The 25,110-nt window shown below is 44.3% G+C and overlaps 1 protein-coding gene across 3 annotated transcripts in view; it reads right to left on the bottom strand.

The window, feature by feature from the left end:
- jupb (junction plakoglobin b) overlaps window positions 1-25,110 on the bottom strand; it is an 82,140-nt gene that overhangs the window by 19,453 nt on the left and 37,577 nt on the right. For all 3 annotated transcript variants that reach the window (XM_030345973.1, XM_030345992.1, XM_030345983.1), the window contains 7 exons: window positions 19,115-19,368; window positions 18,487-18,725; window positions 13,901-14,102; window positions 13,049-13,193; window positions 11,569-11,672; window positions 10,011-10,130; window positions 6,838-7,056 (listed from right to left, as the gene is read on the bottom strand). In XM_030345973.1, coding sequence (XP_030201833.1) covers window positions 6,838-7,056; window positions 10,011-10,130; window positions 11,569-11,672; window positions 13,049-13,193; window positions 13,901-14,102; window positions 18,487-18,725; window positions 19,115-19,368 — 1,283 coding nt within the window. The remainder of the gene's footprint in view (window positions 1-6,837; window positions 7,057-10,010; window positions 10,131-11,568; window positions 11,673-13,048; window positions 13,194-13,900; window positions 14,103-18,486; window positions 18,726-19,114; window positions 19,369-25,110) is intronic.

Below are 25,110 nucleotides of genomic sequence, written 5' to 3'. Positions count from 1 at the left end.
CACACACACACACACACACACACACACACACACACACACACACACACACACACACGTTTATGTAGGTGTAGAAAATATATGTTTGTGTGTAATACATTGCCGTGTACTGTGTGTGTGTGTGCCTGTGTAAATATTACGGTTGTTCCTCGATTAAGATTTTGCATCGTTGAATATGATTCTTCAGCCAAGGCCCGCTGTTGATTTATATATTGTTTTATTATAACATTATCAGTATATCTATATATCTATAGATATAGATATATATATAGCAAAAAGGTTGCCAGTTATATCCCTGGATCCTCATAGCAGTGTTTAGGTGGCCCCGAGTTGGTCACCGAGCACTAATTGCTCCCGACGAGCTCCCGGTTACCGTGTGAATGGGTGAATGGGTGAATGGGTGAATGTTAGGCGATATTCTAAAAGTACTTTGGGCGCTTAGAAAAGTATGCCACAAATGCAATCCATTTACCAATTACCATACTTCACAATATGACAGTAGTGTCCCTTCCTGTCAGTATCAACATTCAAATTGAAAAATGTAGGCTTCTATTAGCCTAATAAATTATAATATAGACGAACAATATGCCTGAATGAATGTAAAACATCAATGAATTCAAACAGTGGACAGTCTCAATGGCGACAGAGAGCTTCTGTGACACTGTATCACTGTGTCACACAGTATTAACATCTGATCCCCCTTTAAAATAAATGTGAATGCACCATTCATGCGGCGCCATTCAATTAAGCGGAACAGCACAAATAAACTACCGAGAACCGACGGAGGGAATGATTTTCACCAGTGCCAGTGTGATTATATGACAGCTGCTGTTGACAGATGCATTTTTACTTTTTGGGTTACTCTCTAATGGTTCCAAAATGAAGAATCCCTAATTGAAACCCATTACATAACGTGTACGCCTTTTCCTTCTAGAAGCCCAGGAATGCTGTGGTATCACTCATTTAGCACCCCTGTCCTCCCAATGGAACATCCCGCTGTTAAACGCTCACAGTTTTCGCAACAGTTTTCGACTCGACGATGAAAGACGCCGCCGAATGAATATCTTTCAATCTAACAATTTGATCGTGGAAGAATCGAAGTCGCTCCTAGTGTATATATATCGGTGTGTTCGCAGTAAGTGGGATCTAAAGGCTGTCTGGTACCCACAGTAACAACCTGCTAGGACCTTTAATCCTGCTGCTCCAGCTCAGGGGTGAAGCGTCTCTCTGCTCCTCTCCCACCCCGAAAAGCCCGGGGTGGGAGACAGAGACGAGGAAGGCCCTCCTTGTTTTGACTGCCTCAGCAAGTGGCACCGCATCGCTAGCGATAGCATTTCGCCCCGTCACCTTGTCCACCAGGGGCAGAGCAAGAAATCTCCCATCACCACCACCTCCACCACCACCACCACCACCACCTCATCCGCATCCTCTTCAGGCTACAGGTGGTAGCCTTTCTAACTGACAGTTGACCCCCAACCAAAGGGGGTTGAGAAAAACTCTGATGGAAAAAGTTTGGGGATGGCTCAAAGAGCTCTTACATCTGTAAAAAAAATTGCAAAGATTTGATTGACGGTAACCAAACCAGCCGCGGTTGGCTCACTTCCCCCCCGGCCAGGAGTAGATACTAGCCTTCTGATCTTTTTTTAAAGTCCCGGGTTCCCTGCCAAGGCACCAGAGTGACGGAGATTCAACCTCTTTGACACAGGGCCAGACGGCACGGATGGAAAATAACCACGCTGATGTGAAGGAATATCAATGTCCACCTTGACAATTTCACCTCGTCGTGTTCCACAGCATGTGATTTCTGTTGTCTGATTTCTTTCTGTTCAGTGACAACCAGAGGGATTGAGAGAGCGGAACAGATTCTTGCAACTCTAAATATATCCAGTGCCTCGGTTGGTTATTGGGTCAACTGGACTAAGCCTGACACACAAGCGCTCTTTTTATCGCCAATGACCCCACGATTGATCAGAAACACTTTGTTCTACCAATGGTTTTGATCAACTAGCTCACATTCTCCTATCCCCCCCAAGATCGATAACATATGAGTAATCCCGGATCAATAAGCCACGTTGTCCAACTCTATATTTGTGAGGTACCTCAAATTTTGATTACTGCAGAAAACTCTGGAATGACTTGATAATTACTTCACAATATCCGATCAAACGATAGCATTAAACCATCTAACTTGGGGGAGGAATCTGGCTTTGGTAAGAAAAGACGAAACAAATGCGTAAAAAAAACTTCTTACAATTGCAGGTTCTGTTTCTCCGTTTTGTACATGCTGAGAATAAAACCACTGCACTGTAAGAAGCACATAAGTTGAAACTATATCAGTAGCACGGGAATTCAGTTCTAAGACAATCTCGGGTCTTTTCTTTCCCCTTTTTCACAATGAAATACATTTCTCATGACCGAGTTTGCCTGTGACCTGTGATAATGTACAAGCGGCATTAAGATAACTTCTAGCTGCATAAGCAGCTGCATTATATATTCAATATAAGAAGTACTTCTTAACGCAATTATGGAATACATGATGCGTGAGGCCCGTTCTCCCTAATCCCCCCCGCGGCGCTCACTTTGTCCCGCGTGCACTCTCCCTATCTTCCCCTGGCGTCCCTCTATCTCGGCCCACAGCCCTCTGACGATGTGATGCCATCGACATTCTGCAAGCCTCGACTTTCCCCCTCTATCTCCCTCTCTCTAGCTCTCCCACTATCTCTCTCTCCCACTATCTCTTTCTCTCTCTCTCTCGCTTTATCCTTTTTTCATTAAGCAAAGCAATTCTTCTTCTTCTTTTCTCGCTTTTTAACCTCCCCCTACCCCACCCCTTCAAAAAAAACAATCTCTGCCAGGCTCTTATAGGCTCGCTCACTCCGTATCTAGTGCTAGCTTACTGGTCCATGTCAGTGCCTCACACTGTTCACCCTCCATTCCATATCATTAAGCACCAGGGCCCAGTTCATTAATGTCATCTGCCTGGATGGACAGCGCTCGGCTACTTTCTGTGTGGTCATGTGTGTGTGTGTGTGTGTGTGTGTGTGTGTGTGTGTGTGTGTGTGTGTGTGTGTGTGTGTGTGTGTGTGTGTGTGTGTGTGTGTGTGTGTGTGTGTGAGAGAACAAGAAATATTAGTAGAGAAAAGTAAAGAAAAGTAGATTGAGACAGAAACATTAGAAGACTAAAGAGAGAGAGCGAGAGAGAGAATGAAAATACGTTGATAACAATAATCATACAAATTATTATATTATAATGATTATAATTAATAAGAGAGAAAGAGAAAGAGTGAAAACAATGTGTGTGGTGTGTGTATTTGTATGTGTATCTGTGTGTGTGTGTGTGTGTGTATGTGTTTGTGTGTGTGTGCGTGCGTGTGTGTGCGTGTGATGCATTTATTATTTTTTGTCTGTTTATTGTTTTCATGCAATGTCGTTATTTGCGGATTTACGGGTTGATATTCGCAAATGACATCTGTTAGTAACCTCATTCGCTTTTTTCTTCAATATAAAGTGCAAAGAAAAAATATGGCAATTGAGCTCAGAGAGTTAAACATTTTAACAGTCTGAATTGATTCTCTCAATACAATTACTTATTGTCCAACAGAAAAGGTGACTAAGGCTATTATTGCTTTAGTTTTTGCTAAAGATGAATATACAGGAGACAGAGCAGGGATCCTGTACATAATTGGTCACAGTATGGAGCCATCTCAGAGACCTCTAATACAGGAATTCAAAAGTCATAGAAAGATAGTAAATGTCCCGGAACCCGCCCGACACAGAGATTGACAGGCTGCAATTACAGCCAATCACAGCCAGGCATACAGGCCTCTCTCTCTCTCCCGTGTTGTTGTGGTCCAATTGCAGTGACGCAAGGCCTGCTTTACCAACACATAAATACATCTGTACAAAAAGGGAAAACGTCTCGCAGCCTGGTTTTCAGACAAATGTCACAATCACAGGCCCAATAAGAAGAAGCACTCTGTCGGGGGTCTATGTTAATTCCCTCTGTTTGTGCTTCTCGTGTTTCGTTTGCCAAATGCTTGGAAGCCAATCAATTGTGTCTTAACAACGGAACGGGGAATCAGCGGTGGCAGGGTTTACATCCACTGTGCAGCACAAGGGGGTGGGGGGGGGGGGAGGGAAAAGACTGCTGCTTAAGAATCCTTCAGAACACAAAACATAAACCAATAGCATATCTGCAGCATTCCCCTTCATATCCGCAGCATGCCTGCACACACACACACACACACACACACACACACACACACACACACACAAAGACACACACTATAAACTCACACGTGCACACATACACACACACACACTACACACACACAGACACTATAGACACACGTGCACACATAAACACGTTTATACACACACCTGCACACATATATACACACACGTATATACATGTATATACATACACGTGCATACACACATCTGCAAACGTGCATACACACACTCGCACACACGTTTATACACTCACAGCTAAATATTCCCAGCACTGAGCCATTCTTTTCTGCAAGTCTTATCCACTGTTTAAATATTATGTTTACTCGTTCTTTTCCAAACCCCTTGCTCTCACCGTCTCTCTCTTACTCCCGCTCTCTCTCTTTATCTTTTCTGGTTGCCCACTCTCTCTCTCTCTCTCTCCATCAAACCCTCCATCTGTTATTTAACATTTCTGTCCCTGTCACTCCATTTCTAACCATGAACGTCCCGTTCCACTCTCATTCTCTATTATTTATGATTATCATATTATTGTTCCATCGCTCTCTCCAACTCTCTCTTGATTATTTATTTTTATGTCATATCTATTACCTCGTTGCCATCTTCCATCTTGACACAAAACAAAATCCATGTCCCCTTTTCTTCGGCATCTTTTTGAACTTCAGTCAATTTTTCCTCTTTCTCTTTCGATAGCTCCTGTTTTTTTCCTCTTTCTCTCTCCATCGCTCCCACTCTTCTCTTTCCTCTAATAGTCTTTGTCCCTGTCATTTTTCTTTCATTTATTTCGCTTCATCTCTCCTCTCCTCCCCCTCTCCTCTCTCTCCCTGTGTAAAGGCCTAGTCTCTTTACCTCTAGGTTCTCAGGGGACACAGCCAGGGGACATGGCCAGGGAACCAGCGGGCGCTGTCACAGCTGAAGCATTTCAGGAGTGAAGGATCATGGGAGTTCTGTAGAATTTCGTGTCTATGGCGCACTCTGCGTGAGTCTCTGTGTGTCTGTGTTTGTCTGTGTGTGTGTGTGTGTGTGTGTGTGTGTGTGTGTGTGTGTGTGTGTGCGTGAATGAAGGGAGTATTCTGCTTGAATGCAGCTTTTCTGCCATTGGGTGTGTGTGTGTTTGTGTGTGCGTGCGTGTTCTTGTCTAAGTGTATATGTGTGTGCATAACCGAGGCAAGTATTCTGCCTGACTGCAGCTTTCCTGCCATTGTGTGTTCGTGTTTGTGTGCGTGTGTGTGTGCGTGTGTGTATGTGTATGTGTAGTGGGTGTGTGTAGGTAGATCTTTGCCCCAGGGTGAAGCAGCACTAAGTGCAATAACAACAGGCTACAGCACCCACTGTTACCCTCGCTCTCTCTTTCTCTCTCTCTCTCTCTCTCTCTCTCTCTCTCTCTCTCTCTCTCTCTCTCTCTCTCTCTCTCTCTCTCTCTCTCTCTCTCTCTCTCTCTCTCTCTCTCTCTCACACACACAAACACACACACACACAAACAAACACACACAGTATTATCGCAATGTATGTGTATGTGCTATCTAACGTGGCATGACAGGGAATTCATATTCTCCTCCTTGTTGTTCTCTCTATCTCGCTGTCTCTCTCTCTACTTTATTATATTGACTCCCAGTCACAACTCGCTCCCTCACCCTCCATTACTTTCTCTCCATCTTTCATTCTCTTAAGTTGGGTCACTAATTCCACATCTAGCTAGCTAGTTACTAGGGATACGAAATTATAGATGAATAGATTGATAGCTCTACTGTAGATACACTACCGTTGAAAGTTTTTGGGGTCACTTAGAAATCTCCTTAGAAAAGCACAGTTTTTTTCAATAAACATAACATTAAATTAAATCCGAAACAAAGTCTAGACATTGTTAATGTGGTAAATGACTATTCTAGCGGGAAACGGCTGATTTTTAATGGAATATTTACATAGCTGCACAGGGGCCCATTTCCAGCAAACATCACTCCTGTGTTCTAATGGTACATTGTTTAGCTGATCGTGTTAAAAGGCTAATTGATGATTAGAAAACCCTGGGCAATTATGTTAGCACAGCTGAAAACTGTTGAATAAAAGTGAGTTCTCATGGAAAACATGAAATTGTCTGGGTGACGCCAAACTTTTGAACGGTGGTGTATTTATAAAATATAGCTGGATAGAGAGATAAATAGACAGACAGACAGACAGACAGACAGACAGACAGACAGACAGACAGACAGACAGACAGACAGACAGACAGACAGACAGACAGACAGAGAGATAAGACAGACCGACATACAGAGAGATTAAGACAGACAGACATAATCACAGAGACAGAGAGAATCAGACAGACATATAGAGAGAATCAGACAGACAGACAGACAAACGGACAGACGGACAGACGGACGGATGGACGGACGGATGGACAGACAGACAGACAGAGAGAGATAAGACAGACCGACATACAGAGAGATTAAGACAGACAGACAGAGAAAATCAGAGAGACAGAGAGAATCAGACAGACAGATAGAGAGAATCAGACGGACAGACAGACAGACAGACAGACAGACAGACAGACAGACAGCCGGAGAGAATCAGACAGATAGACAGAGAAACGGACGGACAAGAACAGATGGTCACCTTGACGACGGGCCAGTAGTGCGGCTGCCCCAACAGCTTCACCACGGCCGGTATGCCATAGTGGAGCCGCACGGCATTCTGGGCCAGCTCGGCGTCCTGGTGGCGAGAGGTCAGGTGACGCAGTGCGCAGACGGCGGGCTCCGCCACGTCCTCCTTCTCCCCCGCGCGGAGCACGGCGTGGATCAGCGCCTCCACTCCTCCGTACTGGGTCACCAGGGTCTGGGAGAGGCGGAGGAGGAAGGGGGAGGAGCAGGGGGATGGGGGGTGAGGGAGCGTTGACGGAGGAGGAGGAAGAGGGATGGAGGGATTTAGGGTGAGGAGGAGGAGAATGGGTGAAGGAGGAGGAGAGGGATGGAGGGTGGGGAGGAGGGGGGGGAGGGATTTAGGGTGAGTAGGATGGGGGAGGAGGCGGAGCGGGAGGGATGAAGGGTTTAGGAGGAAGAGGAGGAAGATGGGGGAGGAGGAGGAGCAGCAGGAATGAAGGGCGAGGAGGGGGGTAAGGGAGAGGATGATGAGGAGAGATGAAGGGTGAGGTGGAGGAGGAGCAGAAGGAGCAGGATGAGGGAGGAAGAGGAGGAGGATCACATAAAACAACTTCATAAAACTGGAAGACACTGAACACAATGGAATTGAGCAAATGCAACATCTCATATTAGAACACGACAGAATAACAGAGTCACAGCAGAGAAAATTTGGCATAAATTCAATGCATGAGATGGCAGAACCTGTCATAGTGTTTCATGATCCAGGGTAGGATAAAGTCCTGTTGCTCTGCAATCAATTATTACCGTCTAGTAAAACTGGAGTCCCATTGTGCTGATGTGGAATGATCAAAACGTCCATATTTAATCAAAGAATTTATAGCGCACACACACACACACACACACACACACACACACACACACACACACACACACACACACACACACACACACACACACAGGTGTACAAATATGTTATAAACACTACTTATCCGACAAAAAGTGGGATGTCATGTTCTTTCTTCTCTACAATGAAACCATGGATTGTACTTAGACTTGGGCTGGGCGATTAATCGAATTTTGATCGCTATTTCTTTTATAACGTCAAATGATCACAAAACTAATATAATTTCAAGTTATTTTTTACATTAAATGATTTATAGAAAGTGTACAGCTGGATACATATCTGTACATTACTTTGGATTTGAAAAATCTCTATTAGTTCTCAGTTACAAAGTGTTTTTTGGGAGAGACATGCTGAAGAATCATCTTTTTAAACTCAAAAAAGATCGTTTGAATAATCGTGATTTCAATATTGACAGAATTAATCGTGATTATGATTTTTCCCATAATTCAGCTGCCTTAACTTAGACACACATTTATAGTACATTGATGCCAATCAAGAATATGACCCTGGGAGACAGAAAGCTACAGAGAGAGAGAGTGTGTTTGTGTGTCTTTCGGAAATTGAAAATGATGTGTTGATGGTGGAGAGAAAGAGAAAGTGAGCAAAAGATAGTGAGAGAGAGAGCAAAAGAGATATCTACTCACAACACCAGCTCATTGATTAGAAGCAGGTACTGTATTATAACTATTTGCAAGTCGCTGTGACTGTAATTCTATATGTGTATGTGTGTGTATGTGTATGTGTGTATAATGTGAGGTACATGCGGATGTGGGCATGGTACATTGAGACAAAAGACAAATCCACAAACAATAAAAAAAAAGCAAGAACAGACCTTAAAATCACCAAGTAACAAACACAGCAAAGGCAAGACAAAATCCACTTTCATTTGAAAGCTGCCAACAGAGACGGTAGGATTCTATCAAGGGCGATCCAAAGTTTCAGAGCCACCCAATAAAGAGGCACGTTCACCTTGTGTTTCAAGATGAGCCTGAGATTTAACCAGGAAGCTCTGGTCAGGAGACCACAGTGATCTACCGGTGAAGTAAAGATGGAGCTAGCCAGAGTTGTACACAGGTGCCTGAGGCTTTATGCAAGGCTTTATATGTAAAAACAAGTACCTTAAAATGGATCCTGAAATTGATGGGTAAAACCTTTATAACCATCCAGTCCTTAATGGAAGTTAGACAGTTGTTTGTCAGTCTCATTAGGCTTAAAAGAGACATTCAGCAGGATATCATCAGTGTTACACTGGCACGAGATACATTTAGGTTTGCAAAAAATAGGTTCCAATTGAAGCACAAACCGCGCAAATAATAGAGGACCTAAGACAGAACCTTGAGGCACACCACAGGAAACTGCGGCAGTTACAGATGAGAGGGAACCAAGTGACAAAGACAAACTCTTCTTATCTTGTCAGAAAGATAAGTTGAGAACCTGTCAAGGGCGCCCCCAGAGACACCCACCCAGCGCCTAGGCCTTTCTGTCAGGAGGCTCTGATCTATAGTAGTAAGAGCTGTGCTAAGATCCAGAAGCACCGAAACAGAGCATTTGGCAGACATCCTTTTTTCATTGGAGATTCTGAGAAGAGCAGTTTCAGCAGAACGCTTCTGACGGAATCCACATTTGAATTGATCTAAAGTGTTGCAAGCATTAAAGACAGCAGGGAGCTGTTTGGCAAAATCTTTCTCTTAAAAAGCTCAAGATTAAAGGCAAGAAATGTCAAGAAATAAGCCTTTCGTTTTTGAGAAGGGATAGATCGAGGTCAGTTGTTCTCGGAAGAGGCTAAACAACTGCATGTTTAAAATAACCAGATGGCAGGGTAGCTTTATATAATAGAGACCAGGCAAGAACCAACAGACCCAAGTGCATTCTTAAGCATGGAAGTTGGTCCAATATCTGCAGGGCTTGATGAAGGTTTTATTCTGGCCACCAGATCAATGAGGTCTTGCAGAGAAATAGTGGCGGCCCGAAATCGAGGCCAAGTTGGATAAGCAGAAATGGGAGCAGAAGAGGGGATGAGGCCAGCCCTGACCTCTTCTCATCTAATCCAAAAAGAGAGAGAGAAAGTTACTGAAAACCTTATTTGAAAGGACAGGTACATCCGGAGGTGCTGGATGGACAATGATGTTAATAGTGTCAAACAGGACTTAAGGGTTGCGTTTAATGGGGGAAACAATGGATAGTGTCATTTAACCGTGGGCAATGAACTGACTGAGGGAACAGGATGTATTTTACTAGGGGCCACATAATCCGAAAACTACGGCGCAATGAAAGAGTGTGGGCACCTTGTTGCGAGAGTTGTTGCAGGTCAGGTTAGAGAGGATGCCCGTGGCGCAGGTCAGCATGTTGACATCGTCGGAGCCCAGCTGGGTGACCAGGATCTGCAGAAGACCGTCCAACCCTTCCTGAAGGGCAGAGGTGCAGAGAGGAGAGATGAAGAGAGGGTAAGAGGGTTAGAGAGGAGAGCGGAGGGTCAGGCAGCCCGGTAAAACTGGAGAACGCTGAGGAAAGGCTGGTGTGATGGATGTCAAAGTGGCTAAAAAACACAGCATGCAATAAAATAATTGGAATAACAAACAACACAATATTCCTACTGCTGCAAACACAGAGGAAACAACGGAAGCGAGGGCAGTAGCTGCAGCAATCAGAAAGACCCACTGCAATCGTGTGGAGTAAATAGAAAAAGTTAGACAGACAGACCGACGCATAGATGGGACAGACAGACAGACAGACAGACAGACAGACAGACAGACAGACAGACAGACAGACAGGGTGAGAAACAGATAGATAGATACATAGAGAGGGAGACATGGAGAGATAGATGGAGAGATAGATGGAGAGGTTGATTGATAGATTGATAGATTGATAGATAGTAGGGGTGTGACGATACACTCAGCTCACGAGACGAGACGAGACACGATATTCGGTTCACGAGATCGAGACGAGACGAGATTTTAAGAAAACTACAATGACAAAATATATGACTGGACCAACAGACTTTTATTTAACCGAGTTGCACATGCATTTTGAAATGTTTTATTATAACTCTTAACATTCATGAAATTGAAACTAAAACTAAAATTTATAAAAGTTGAAGTAAAATAAATTAAATTAAATAATTCTCTTTTTTTTCAAGTGCAAACAATATTATGTGCAAAACCAAATCAAAGTTCTACTCCATCAATACAGAGTGCAAATAGTGCAAACAGAGTCTGACCAAGTATGTCACTGACAACTTGGTATTGTCTGTGTCTTATCAGTCACTCTACTGCCATTCATAATTTCCGCCGGGTACCCAAAATGCTGCCAAACAAATCATTTAAAAGTGGCGGGGGCATCTTCGATGGTAATACGGGTATTTTCCGACGTCATTCTGGCTGCCTATGGCTGCTTCCCCTGCTTCCCCTCCTTCTCCTCCTCTTCTTCTTTTCCTTCTCCTTCGTAAGGTTCTGGCAGGCTAGACGTATCAAAGGCGCATTACTGCCCCTACAGGCCACAAATAGAAGTTTGGATAGCTCAGAAATCTCGCGAGACAGATTTTTAACGCGACGGGTAATATCGTCAAGTTTAATCTCGCGAGATCTCGTGGCACGAGATCTCGTCACACCCCTAATAGATAGATAGATAGACTGCTCGATAGATAAGACAGACCGACAGAATGAGAGATGGATAGACAGATAGATAGGTAGACATAGAAATAGATAACAGAGTAGCTACAGCAATCATAGAGTCAAACTGGAGTGTATTTACACTTGAATAGTGCTAGTAGTACCAAATACTAGAGGTAGTAGGGATATTCGGCCATAGCATTGTGGCTGCATGATGCAGGACTGCTGCGTTTACCTGTTTAGTCGCTGCGTCAGAAAGGTTGCGAAGAGTCCAGAGACAGTTCTGGATCAGCCGTTGACTAGAACCGGTTAAGTGCTGGCCTAGAGCCTGCATGCCACCTACAGACACAAAGAGTTTGTTACTGTATACCTAGAGACACAAACAATATTTAACTGTACAGATAGAGAAACACAACACAAACCGTATGTTACTTAACACCTCTTGACACACATTTTGTTACTGTTTACATACAGACACACAATATATTACTATACACACACAATTTATTGTTATATACCTGCAGTCACACACAATCTATAAATATATACCTATATACAGACTGTCTGATTCTGATTCTCATAATCTGTTAATTTATAGCTACAGATCCACTCTGACCTGTACCGTGCAGTGCAGGTCAATGGAGAAGTGGCATAGGTAATTTGGTGGGTAATTTTTCTTTGAAATGATCTTCAACATAGTAATCTATGGCGTATCATCACTGTAACTGAATTAAGTCCTTTTAGCAAAACACGCTGTGAACACCCTGAGGCAAACACAGGTGGCGCTATTGTAGTGACAACAAGGTACTCTGACGTCACGACCAAGGGGCAGCGGCGGTGCGCTTTGTGCCGACGTGCGGGGCTCTGTCTGGGCAGCTGTTGTCTGTGGAGTCCGAGAGAAAGTCTCGCATTTCGAAACACTTGTTGCATAATGCCACGGTGTGTGCGTGGAAGGTGAGCTCCGTCTGGGCAGCGAAACGCCCCCTCTTTCCTAAAACTTCCAATCAAAACCACTTCATTCTTTTAATCTCTTTGAATTACAGATGAAACAGTGGGCTTGCTGGTTCTTGAAGTTGACAAGCCAACCTTATCACCTGCATAATTACCTCTATAAAACATGCTGCTAAAAGTGAGCGTGTTCTCCACGCTGCCTGGAAGGGTTGATAGCAGTTTGCACGAACAAACCAGTAAACGAGCGGCACGAGATATTTTATCAGCAGAAGCGGGGCTTAGCCGACAGAACAGGCAGATGGCGTGACCCACCCTACTATGCAGGTTGGTGCACATTGAAGACTTTGATGAGACGTACACCCCCCGCCCCCATTTTTTGCAGATCTTCACAATTCACGTGGATGCCCTTTTTTTTTGGTAAAATCTGTGAATTTTGCCGTAAGGTGACGAGTTTGCACCCCTGATCATTATATACAAACAGTCACAGACGATCTGTTATTATACACCTACAGACACACACAATCTATGACTGTATACTAGGGTATATCATGTATAGGGTTATTCTACGGGAACGTTGGCCGGCTGACGTAAAGGAGTTGAGGAAATGTTGAACATTAGATTAGAGCAGTGACGAGAATCTATCAGGGCGGTTATCTGAAAAGTCGCTGAACACAAGAAGTGATCCTGGCCGTAATACACAATACAAAACAGTGCGATGCGTTGATGGGACCAGTGCTAATGCCCAGTCATACCCGTACACCTACCGGTCTCCACAATGGCGGGCTTGTTGCTGGGACAGACGGAGAGCACCTTGAGCACTCGGCTGGTGGTCCACAGCAGCTTCTCGTAGTTGTAGTTCCTCATGATGAAGACCAGCCCCTCTGGGCCCCCATTGGCCAGGATGATAAGCTGACCCGCGGTAATTCAAGAAAAAAATAACCACAGGAAGGCGTGTTAGGGTGTTGAAGTTATGAGCGAGAGGAGGGGATCAGGGATCTGTGATGTAATCTCTCTTCAAAGGAGGAGGGAGGGAGAGAGAAAGAGAGAGAATGCTTGAGGGAGAGGGTGGGTGAGAGAGAGAGGGGTTGCTGATAGAGAGAGAACAGGTCAGAGAGAGAGATAGAGAGAGACAGAGAGAGACAGAGAGAGAGAGAGAGAGAGAGAGAGAGAGAGAGTGAGAGAGAGAGAGAGAGAGAGAGAGAGCAGATGGGTGAGAGAGATTTGGGAGAGGCAGTGTGGGTGGGTATCTAAAAATAGCATTCATTGATTACTGAACCATGTAGGTGAAGTAGGATCAGCAGAATAAAACAAGAGTCGCTTCTGCCGTCATCCAAACAACTATGATAAACGACAAGTTGCTATTATTACCATTCTTCACTCTTCTTATTTAAGCCTTTTAGCAGAATACGACACTTTTATCCAAAACAACTTAGAGTGACGCAAAGTGAATTCACAGTTAATTTTAGAATGGTGTCGGCTTACCTAACAGACAGACACAATCATGGCTCCCCCCCCAACACACACACACACACACACACAGACACACATACACACATGCACACTCACGCGCACACACACGCACGCACGCACACACACACACACAAACACCCACACACCTTGCTCTCCTGGTTGCCGTAGGACAGCAGCTGCAGACAGTCGGTGGTGATGGCCAGGAACTTGGGGTTGCTCTTCTTGAGCAGGGGCACAATCCTCTGCAGGCCGTCGGCCAGGCGCACCGCCATCTTGGCGCCCTCCTGGTGCAGCAGCAGGTTGTGCAGCGTGGTGATGGCGTAGAACAGCACCGACTCCACCGGAGAGCTGGCGGAGGGGGAGGGAGAGAGGGGGGGGAGAGAGAGAGAGAGAGAGAGAGAGAGAGAGAGAGAGAGAGAGAGAGATATGTTGATATGTTGGCACCTGAGGCAAAGGGCATACAAATTTCAAAAATGAAATGTCCATGGGTATTGATTAGAGAAACAAAGAAATTACATCTACAATATAAAAAGTGAATAATATTTAGTGTAAAGTTCTCGTTGTTGGATGTTACACATAAAATATATACATATAAAACATGGCAAAACAAGACAGAAGGCTTGATGAAGTCACTGCAAATAAACTGTAGGTTCACAAATTACACTTTGATATGCATCTCTGATGCCCCTTTCACACCGCCGCAAAATCGGGGCCGGTTCCGGGCCAGTTCGGAGCTAGGGCCAGGGCTTTGGTTTCACACCGCCAAAGAACCGGCTCCGGCCCCTAAAAACCGGTTCAACTCTGGCCCCACTTTAGAGCTGGGCTAGAACTAGAACCGCTTTTACGCCGGGGGCAGGGGGCGGAGTTATCCGTACCTTCATAAACAGGAAGACCAACGAAGACCGGCATTTTTTAAAACACCGAAGTAAACAATGGACGTGAATCCGTGTATGGTTCTTTTTTGTTTTTTTCTGATTTTGTTTTAAATCGGAATATTCAAAGAACGAACCATACACGGATTGAATCGAAGACGAAATTGTTGTTGTTGTGTTTGAAACTGGCGCAAGGGTTCTTCTGCGCGCCTATTGTGTTGTGGTTCAACGCGTCAACGCGCCAACGCAGCTAGATGAGTCCATGTCCATGCAAGTGAACGGAGCGTTCCCTCTTCGTCATAACTATCAAACCAAACATCCTTCACATTCACCGAGCGAACATTATGAAAGTAAAATGCACATTTCTCGCTAAAAATGTTTCCATAAACGCATTTGATGGCGTAACTATGTTACTATTTCCACCCAGAATAAAGAAAGATGTCGGCCGTATGCTTCTGTCCAAGCTCACTAGCCGAGACGTTTGCAGTGACGTCATGACGTTGCTCACGCCGGCTCCATGGCTGGCTCTGGCCGGTGTGAAACCAACCGGTTCTTAACTGGGGTAAGGCTGGAACCAGTTTGGAACTGGCCCTAGCACCAGCCCGGAACTGGCTCTCGGTTCTTTTTGGTGTGAAAGCGGCAAAAGTGCCATACCACATAGCCCTATACACAGGGCATTCAAAGCAGTGCACGTACTCAACAAGTCTCTCTGGCTTTCTGGACCGTTTGAGAACGGGCTTCTGTTTTATAGGGGGTACCCAAAGCTTAGCTGTAACACCATACTGCCAATATCCTGTCTCAAAGTTACAGCTCAATCTCCTTTAACCCTGGCACCCAAATAGCTGATGTAGCCACCCAAGAACAGAGAGCGCGAGAAGTAGAAAGTGAGAGAGCGGGAGTGAGAGAGATAGAGAGAGAGGGAATTGGAGAGAGTGAGAGAGGGGTCCCTGGGTGAGGGGATAGGAGGAAAGGAAGAATGAACAAAATATTTTTAGTTACAAGAGGGATTCTCTTCGAGGCATCCAGTGTCGAGAACATTGAAACTAGTTGAAAATAAAAGGCAACAGAAAGATATGTTGAAAATGACAGAATGGAAACTATGGGAGCATAAAACGACAGAATTTCTAGATGTTGCAGGAGAATATGGTTATGTATGATCCACTCTTGGAGAAGTAGAGGGGAATATATTTAGGGAGGTTTAAGATTGTTATCCAACCTGACTTATGCTTTCGATCTCATTTTCCACAAACTAACAAGAACACCTGTTCTTGTTTTGGTACGGTTTAGTTCATACTGTGCAGAAACACTCGCGGACACTCCCGCACGAACACTCACGCACACACATGCAGACACGCGCGTGTGGGCACACACATAGATTGCCATGCAGGCGTACGCAGAAGATGAAAACAGACCGAGGCTGCTTGTAAACAGAAGGTCTGATAGGGAGATTAGTGGAGAGAGAGGAGGAGGTGGAGGAGGAGGTGTAGGAAGTTATAAAGGAGGTGAATAAGGGCAGGATGGAACGAACAACGACAGTTATGGGAGAGAGGTGGAGGTGGAAAGAAGAGATAGCGAAAGAAAGGTGAGACGACAGGAAACAATGAGGGAGGAGAGAGGTGGACGCGAGTGGGATGATGGCATTAATATATTTCAGAAATACTCACAAACTCTGCCAAGTGTCTTTGAAACTCATGAAGTTTTATTTATTTATCTTTTCTTCCCCGCCTCCTTCCTTTTATTATGTGTATTAAGCCGCAGAATCAATTATAACTGTGAATTATGGATTCAGTCAAAGCTCCCACTCGAGGATTAGCTATTTGTCGTTGCCGTGCCCGGAGTAGGTCTGGGAGACGTGAGCGGAGCTGGCTGGGGTTCATGTCACAGTCACACACACACACACACACACACACACACACACACACACACACACACACACACACACACACACACACACACACATAGACAGCCACACACACACACGCACGCACACGCGTGCATACACAACCGCTGTTTGTTTGCTTCGTTGGCTAACTGGATAAGCTCAGTCCGTGTCTTTGTGCACAGTTCACGCGGAAACAAGGTCAATATTGCCAAGAATAACATCTATAATGTACTGGATGATTTTTCTCCTCCAAGCAAATACAGGATGGCTCTGTGTGTGAAGCGAAACATCGATGAACATTTCATGCGACAATCAAAAGGAGATCAAGAGAATCTACTGCTAAATACACAAATGCATTTACATTTGAATGTATTTGAATTTAACAATGCAATTTTTAACTTTGCCTTGGTTTTGTTTTACTTATCTATTTTCTTTTATTATTTCATTCTATTGTTTGTGAAGCATTTTGAGTCGTGTATGAAAATTGCTTTATCAATAATGTTGCCTTGCCTTGCCTAAATAAACACACATCCTATACAAAAGGAATGATAAAGACCTCAATAAATACAGATATAGATAACTATTCAGTATTGCTATCTTTTCTTTTTGGTCTGTGTGGTATGGTGTCATAGTTGACATGGCACACATTGTCTGTAAGAATTGGAACATTTATCTATCCAAAGCCTCCCATAGTTAGGGATTGCCAGGGGATTTAGCAGGTTCTGTTGTTATGCCATTCAGCTGACTGATGCATTTCCCATGCCAATAGCTGCTAGAGTGAGAAACACAACACAATTCCTGCTGTGAAAGTCTCAATTCTAGGTTCACCTATCCGTCTGTCTGTCTGCTTCCCCCTGTCTTTCTGTTGTTTATCCCTCAGAGATGCCTTCTCACCCGTGCCCGGGTTCCGATCCTCGTTCACCCGGTATCAACCTCTCTCACTCTCTCACTCAGTCACACTGCTTTTGTTTTTTAAACTCCTCACTTGAACTGAATTCTAATTCCTCTCTCTGTCTCTCGCTACAACTCTCTTTCTGTATGTCTCTCTCTCTCTGGCTCTCTCTCTGTCTCTCTTTCTCTCTCTGGCTCTCTCTCTTTCTTCTTTCCTTCCTGATTCTCCTGGGATTCACTAAGTATGCCTAGCCACCGGCCCCACTCCTCCATTAAAACCATCTATCATCTATCCATCTATGCATCTATCCATCCACTGACCCGCTGACCCAACCACGAATCATCCATCTATCATCCATCAATCCATCCCCTCCTGGCACCCACTCCTCCATTTAGCAACCCATTTCCTTCCTATCCGTCTATAGCCTCTTTCACACATAGTTCCCGGCACTGCTCATGATTTTCACTATTCACACAAGGCAGCAGCGTTCTGGAACACTTTCTGTCTTGGGCCCTTTCACACACGCAAGCAAAGTAGACATGCCAAGGAACAGTCCGGCAGACATTCGTAATGCAACACTTATGGACGCCAGTCCCCCCCCCCCCCCCCAACTAAACTCGCAGTCTGAGAGGAGCTCCCTTATTTCGGAATCTGTCAAGTTTCAAGTAATTGTTTGAAAAACTAAGCTGCCTGCAGACCAAATAAGCTGTGTAGACATTGTTATCAAAGCACCCTGAGAAGCATTGGCGCGTTAAGATGAACCATTGTGGATTCCAAATACGCCCTCATCAGGATTCTTTGGTTCCACAATCGACAGGTTGACAAAATAATAATTTTCGGGTAAAAAACATAAATGTCAATGTAATCTTAGAGTTAAAACATCAATTTGACTTGGTGAGACTCTCTCTCTCTCTCTCTCTCTCTATGTTTGGTTCGGTTTTGATGCATCCCCTTTCATAAAATAAACTAAATTGAATACCAGAACAACCCAATTTTTACAGAATTGCCATCCATATCGTACTGGTCAACAGAAAGTGGCAATGTACGTAGGTCCCTTTCCGATTCAGACCCCTGGGGCGGCCGTACCTCAGCATCCGGACCAGGGCCGGCACCCCCCCAGACTTGAAGATGGCGACCAGGCCCTCCCTCTGGTGGGAGAGGCTGTGGAGGACGGATGCGGCGCAGCGGGCCGTCTCGATGTCGGCCGCCGACGTCATGGCGCGCACCACCGCCGCGATCATGGCGGGCGACTGCACCAGCACCCGGCGGCTGGCCTCCTTCCGGGTCAGCTGGTTCACGATCATGGCCGCCTTGTTGACCACCACCTTTGGTGGCCGCGCACACACGCACACACGCACACACGCACACACACACACAAACAGACAAAGACACAGAGACAAACAGCACATTCACATAGATGCTGATGATAATAATGAGAACTGACTGGGGAGGGGTGACTGTTGTGTAGTTGTGTAATCTGCTGTGATTGGAGACAAATGGGTGATGGGTCATCTTGTTTGGTGATTAAACCTATAGAGGGAGATAGGGAGCAAGAGTGTGTGCACGTGCGTGTGTGTGTGAGATGGAGAGTTAAAGAGAGTGTGATTCTTTATGTGTGTGTGTATTTCAGAAAGCGAGAGCGTGTCTGTGTATGCGTCCGGAGGGCGACAGCGAGAGAGCGGGCAAGAGAGAGAGCCAGTGCCGGCCGGCTCACCGGGTCGTCATCCGACAGCAGCTTGGTGAGCTCTGGCACTGCCCTGGTGGCCAGCTCCGCATCGTCCTGGTAGTTGATCAGGTGCACGATGGCCGTCTTCAGCAGCTGGGAGGGCTCGGCCAACCGCTGCACGTTGCTCTGCTGCGCCGGGTCCGATTGGACGGGCATGGCCGCCTCCCCTTCTACCAGCGTCTCTGGGAACATGGCGGCTCGGACGCGCTGGGCCCTGGTCAGGGAGTACTGGAGGTCGAGGTCTGGAGGATCGGAGAGAGAGAGAGGGGGGAGAGAGAAAGATTAGAGATAAGAGCAATGACAGTGACAGCGCGTGTTCTCTCAGAGTCGCTGCCGTGCAAACACTGACGTCTGGAAGAAGTTGAAGAGGATAAATGGGAGCGGCAGTGTGGATGTGTGAGCTGTTCTTTGGTGTTTGTCAGGGACTTTAAACATACACAGACATACACAAACACACACACACACACACACACACACACACACACACACACACACACACACACACACACACACACACACACACACACACACACACACACACACACACACACACACACAAACACACACACACACACACACACACACACACACACACACACACACACACACACACACACATAAAAAGCCTCGGGTCTTTGAATATAAACAACAATAAGTGAGGTGAATTATCGGTCACGGGGTTGCCGTGTGTGTGGTGAGGATGTCGTTTGTGCGACCATGCGTGGCAGGTCTGGGAATGGCGTAAACTACTTTAGTGGAACATGAGTCTGTGGTGGGATTTATGGAGAACGAATAACCAAATAATAAAGGCAAAACACACCGCCATCAATCAGTCAATCCCTATATTTAATTAGCCATGCGAATCACCAAATTAATGAGCAAAGCTTAAACGATTATTTCCTCCCGATTCCTTTAATTGATTTCAGCTCTTTAATGTCTCTTGATGAGGCGTATTAAAGAGAAAAGATAACGTCGTCATTTTTGGCCATTCATCTAACCCAGTTCCCTGTTAATTGCCTAGTTTTTTACTATCCTTGTTACTTTGAAAATGATCACTGTGACATTTTGTAATTTCTCGTCGATGTTGTGCCAGGAGACCACTGTGAATATGTATGTGGTATATGGAGAGTTGATTGCACGTGTCTAAAAGCTACGGGACCCCTTTAAAGCCTCACGCCGACACAAGGTCAGCCTTGAAGCCTGACATACATATGGGGTTCGAAGGGAGATTTAACGACTTAAAAGGAGGTATTTGAAGGTGTGTTTCTATTCTAAAATGTTGAAGGGTACAGTCCATTAGATGTGAACGACGGCCTCATCATTCATCACCATGAGCAGATGACCGCAAACTCCTTCACTGTGACATTGATATTACGGTCATGTGTTGACGGGGTAGGGAAGGAGATGCACATCAATATGAGAAGCTGGGGTCACGGGCCAAACAAAATAATTTCATCTATCTAAGGGACATCCTCACGGACCAGACGTAGTCTCCTCTCTGGGTGTCTTAATTATATCTTCAAGCAGTCTGTGATATTTAGTGCGACTAACTTGTCTATGGTCACTATGGTGTTTTACAATGTCCATTTGGACTCATGGGACAGTGGCATTTTAGTTGCATTTCTGATCAGATTAGATGAGATGTTATTGTCCTTCAGAGAAGATATCCATTGCCACCGGTGTACTTATCATATCAAGAGCATTGATATCATCAAGAAGAGAAAAACACATGAAACATCAGTTTGTGATGTCCCTTGAGTTGCAATCAAGCATACCCTCACCTTCCTTCGTTAACCAGAATGCATTGCAATTTTTAGCTTGAGTTAAATAACTAACCACAAAAACACCTGAATCATTCATCCCTTGTGCGCCGACAATTCTTTCTGTAAACAATGAAATGTTGTTTTGGCTTTTGCTCGCTAAAGGTAAATGGAGGCACCTCAAGGCAAAAAAAAATCTTTCATTCGGGTTGCCTTAGTTATGTGTTTTCTGATTACATTTTTTTCCTATCGTTTTCGGTCATGTACCCATACTATGGTCACTTTTCCCTATCACTTAACACAGTGGGCTTTAGAGACACACACCTCTGCATATCTGTTAACCTTTGGTGCAAAATGCACTACAACAACCACACCACAAACAATGCTGCACATGTTTCCTCTCAGAACACTATGTTGCTGTGTCCTCCAGTTTGGCATAGATTTCCTGTAGTGTTGCATTGAAAAAAAGAGAAAAAACACAGACAAACACTTCTTTGGACTACAGTAATAAAGTTTGTAATATTACAGTATGACAATCCAAGCCAAGTATCTGCTGACAGTGTTCATATGTCGGTTTACCTCCCACAAATGATGTCACAATTGAGTGTGGTAAATGTACTGTAATTGTAAATACAGTAAATACTGTAAGTGTTTTATGAGAAACTGAGAATAACAATTTTCAGTTTTTGTAATGCAAATTACATACAGTAAGTACGTAATATATGATCCAGAAACAAATCACAAACACAACCGTCTTTTTCACTGTGCTTAACTTTTTGGAGATTTTGTCACAGTGCAAGTGTTACACAAAACAGAAAATACATTACAAAGTCAAAAAATGTGTTCTAACAAAAAATGCAATGCACAAAACCTGCACATACTGTATATTACAGTAGCCCAACAGTGGCGCAGAATTGGGCTAATCCCACCTATCCTCCGCATTTGGCCTCTTCCTCTGCCTCTTCCTCTGCCTCTTGCTCTTGCTGCATCCATTTTCCTATACCAACTACGTAAAGAAGTCCAAAGCAAATGCCAAAGAAGGCCCTTTTTCAACGAGGCACAAATTACATGTAAAACACCTGAGTAGGTCTTTAGCTGAGTAGGTCTTTAGCTGAAATGACCACCAGGTGTTTTGCATTGCAAAACTTATCCTCTGTGTTTTGTACAGATCATTGTATGTAGTGTTGCTTTTACGTAAAAAAAGTAATTCCATGCCAATTCACCAAGAACTATGGTGCACAGGGGGAAAAAAATCTAAATTACTGTAAAATAAAATAAATAAACTATAAACTAAATATTTTTTCTTATTCAAACATGTAACTTCATTTGTCTGTCCAAATGCAGCATCTTTCCATCTACAGTGATCTAAATTACTGTTAGGTTTTGAACAGAAAGTTCACTGTTTTGAACAGAGTATCTAAACATTGGTAAAATATGCTGTAGTTCCACAGCGTTTTGCCGGTAGTGAACATTGACTGGGGCAGGTATCCATGAAATTTGGAAGAAGGCGTCATTGCCAGCATTTGTATCTTAGCATAGGGGCAAGTAACCACAGTTTGGTTCACATGGTCTACTGGTATGCTCACTGTGTGAAGTGTTTAGGGAATGTGAACATGGTTTAGGTAAATTGCCTAAAACGATAGGAAAAAACTGTAAGTTCAACATAAAGGAAATCTTTAGAAAGCTCGGACGTTGGCTTTTCTTATCAGTGCTGTTCTGCACAAATCATTAGCTAATTAACGCAAAGGCGTTATCTTAAATGACCTAATTAAGTTCCTCTTGATTGATTTAACAACCTATGTTTTGATATCTAGCAATACAGTCATTGCTTCACCACCTCCGAAATAGAATTCTCAGTCAAGTTTTTCTCAACTTAATGAGAGATGAACCAAAAGTTTGGTCAGCAATGGAGGAGCCGTTTACGCTTGGAACCATGCATTGGGCTTGTTTGAATGCGTATTTGTTTGCATAACCCTTTCTATAAAGCATCGATTGTAGTTTCAACACAATGTCATGTATTTTGTGTTATACAAAATGACCAGAAAGCTACAAGACATCAATGAGTGACATCTCATCTGCTGGCTTCTGGCTTGTTTTTTGGCCCGAGATGGTTCAAGGTTTCACACGGGAGAGGTCTCTGCTCTGAAGAGTCTAAAGGGCAGGCTGATATCTATAACTAACTGTATAATGTAACTCATAGGTCATTCGGGAGCATGTAGTGGGGGAGGGCATCTTGCAAAGGGATGCCTCCATGCTGTAAATATCAGGGAGCAAACCATGGTCACAGTTGGCTGATTCATAGTAAACATCCATAGTTAGGATAGAAAAATATATGCACTGCAACAAAACGATCGGTAGACAAAATCCACGCCTGCTCCCTCTTGGCTCTTAAGATTCATAGTGGTTGGCTTTGGGTCCCGTCACTCCTCCCTATTGTACCAAGACAACAGTTCCCTTTTGTTGTTCAAACTGCAAAAAACATGTGCATGCCCCTCCTAATGGTTAAAAGCAGGGACTCTGTTGTGCCTCGTAACTATTCTCCAAAACAGTGTTTTTGCACTTACACCATTAAAGATCTGACAGCAGCATGAAACATTCCCGCGGGCCGTAAAGTTCTTCCTGTCCCGTAATGGCACATGCTTCTGAGCCAATGAGACGTGTGGCATTGATGTATCCTTTGCTTTGACTCTATATGTGGCAATTCTTAAGCAGAGGGGTGCAATTCTGCCACAAAGAAAGGGAGAAAGGGAGAAAGGGAGAGAGAGAGAGAGATGTATAGAGAGAGAGAAGGGGCCGGAAATCCCTTCTGCTTAATAGGTTCAAAGAGCTAATGTTCACCGCTCTCGTTCCTCATTGAATGGCAGCCTTTTAGTTATGCTCTATAAGGTCGAGAGAGATTAAATATAGGATGAATGACCTGGGGTTCCTGCTTAGCATTCTATCCAGTTAAAGCCAGACCTATTCATGACATAAGAAAGTCGACTGGTGAGAAATCGGTCTTGTAGAAAACAAGATTCTTTGCTCTACATTCCACATTCTACAGTGTACACCAGAGGTGGGGGTAAGTCATTCAAGTGCAAGTCACAAGCAAGTCTCAAGTCATAACCTTCAAGTCTCAAGCAAGTCCCAAGTCACTGTGGTGAGAATCAAGCAAGTCACAAGTCAAGTCATTGCTCAGGTCAAGCAAGTCACAAGTCAAGTCATTCAAAAATCTGATGATCTAACCCAGTTTCCACATTTAAAAATCTGTAAAGAGAGTGGTTCATAAGTTGAGTTTTATTTCAACATGAACAATAACAATGTCTTAACAATAACAATAACTCACACTATTCAAAACATTCCAAAACCATTATGTACATAGTTTGAAAAAGTTTTTTATGATCATTACCTCCAACCTATGAACAGAATCAAATAGAACCTCTAGGTAGCTGTATACGACAACAGTTCAAGTCAATCACTCAATCTCCCTACATGTTGTAGAATATTATTTGCAACACATGGCATCAGCCATGAAAAAAATAATATTTCAAAAGTAATATCACATACACATACTGTAGGAAGGGGAAATAGTAATACACAAGCCTGAAAGCTGGTAGCAATCTTGCTGCCTCGCAACATACATCGACTTACAATGCATTGCATTTGCAAAAAAAAATATTTGACAGTACTTTGTCGCTTTGTTCTGAATGATGCGGTCACATTATCACCCCACCATGGCTGAACACACGTTCAAGAGGTGCACTTGATGCAGGGACTGCTATAACTCGTACCTCCACCTTGAACAAAAAGACACTTAAAACCACTGAGTTAGAAGTAGCCTACTGCCATGAAAATTAAACAAGTTAATCATCTGTGGAACGGGCAGGGCTCGAAAAACTCCAGCCAATGATTTTCAGAAACACCGAGTGGCATTGGACAGTAAGTATGTCAATCAAACGGTTGTACTGCACTCCCCCTCCCCCCGCGCGTGACCTCTTCGTGCACGTGCACGTACTCAAAGCTCGTGCCAGAGCAAACTTCGGTTTGTTGTTATCCTGCGGTAGCTACTGGAGCTAGTTTACTTGCTAATCCACATTTGGACCTAGCGCTAGAATACAACCCTAAACTCCAACCTAGCTAGCCTGCCCTGGCCCACTTTCGCGCATCTGTGTTCGCGCTCTTGTGTGATTGCGCGTCCATGTACTTGGAATGGGTGGAGTCAGAGTCAGCGTTGAAGGAGAGGGG

This window comes from Gadus morhua, chromosome 2 (genome assembly GCF_902167405.1).
Source record: "Gadus morhua chromosome 2, gadMor3.0, whole genome shotgun sequence".
Taxonomy (NCBI): Eukaryota; Metazoa; Chordata; class Actinopteri; order Gadiformes; family Gadidae; genus Gadus; species Gadus morhua.
The sequence above is the reverse complement of the archived record's forward strand: the minus strand, read 5'-3'. Positions and strand labels throughout refer to the sequence as shown.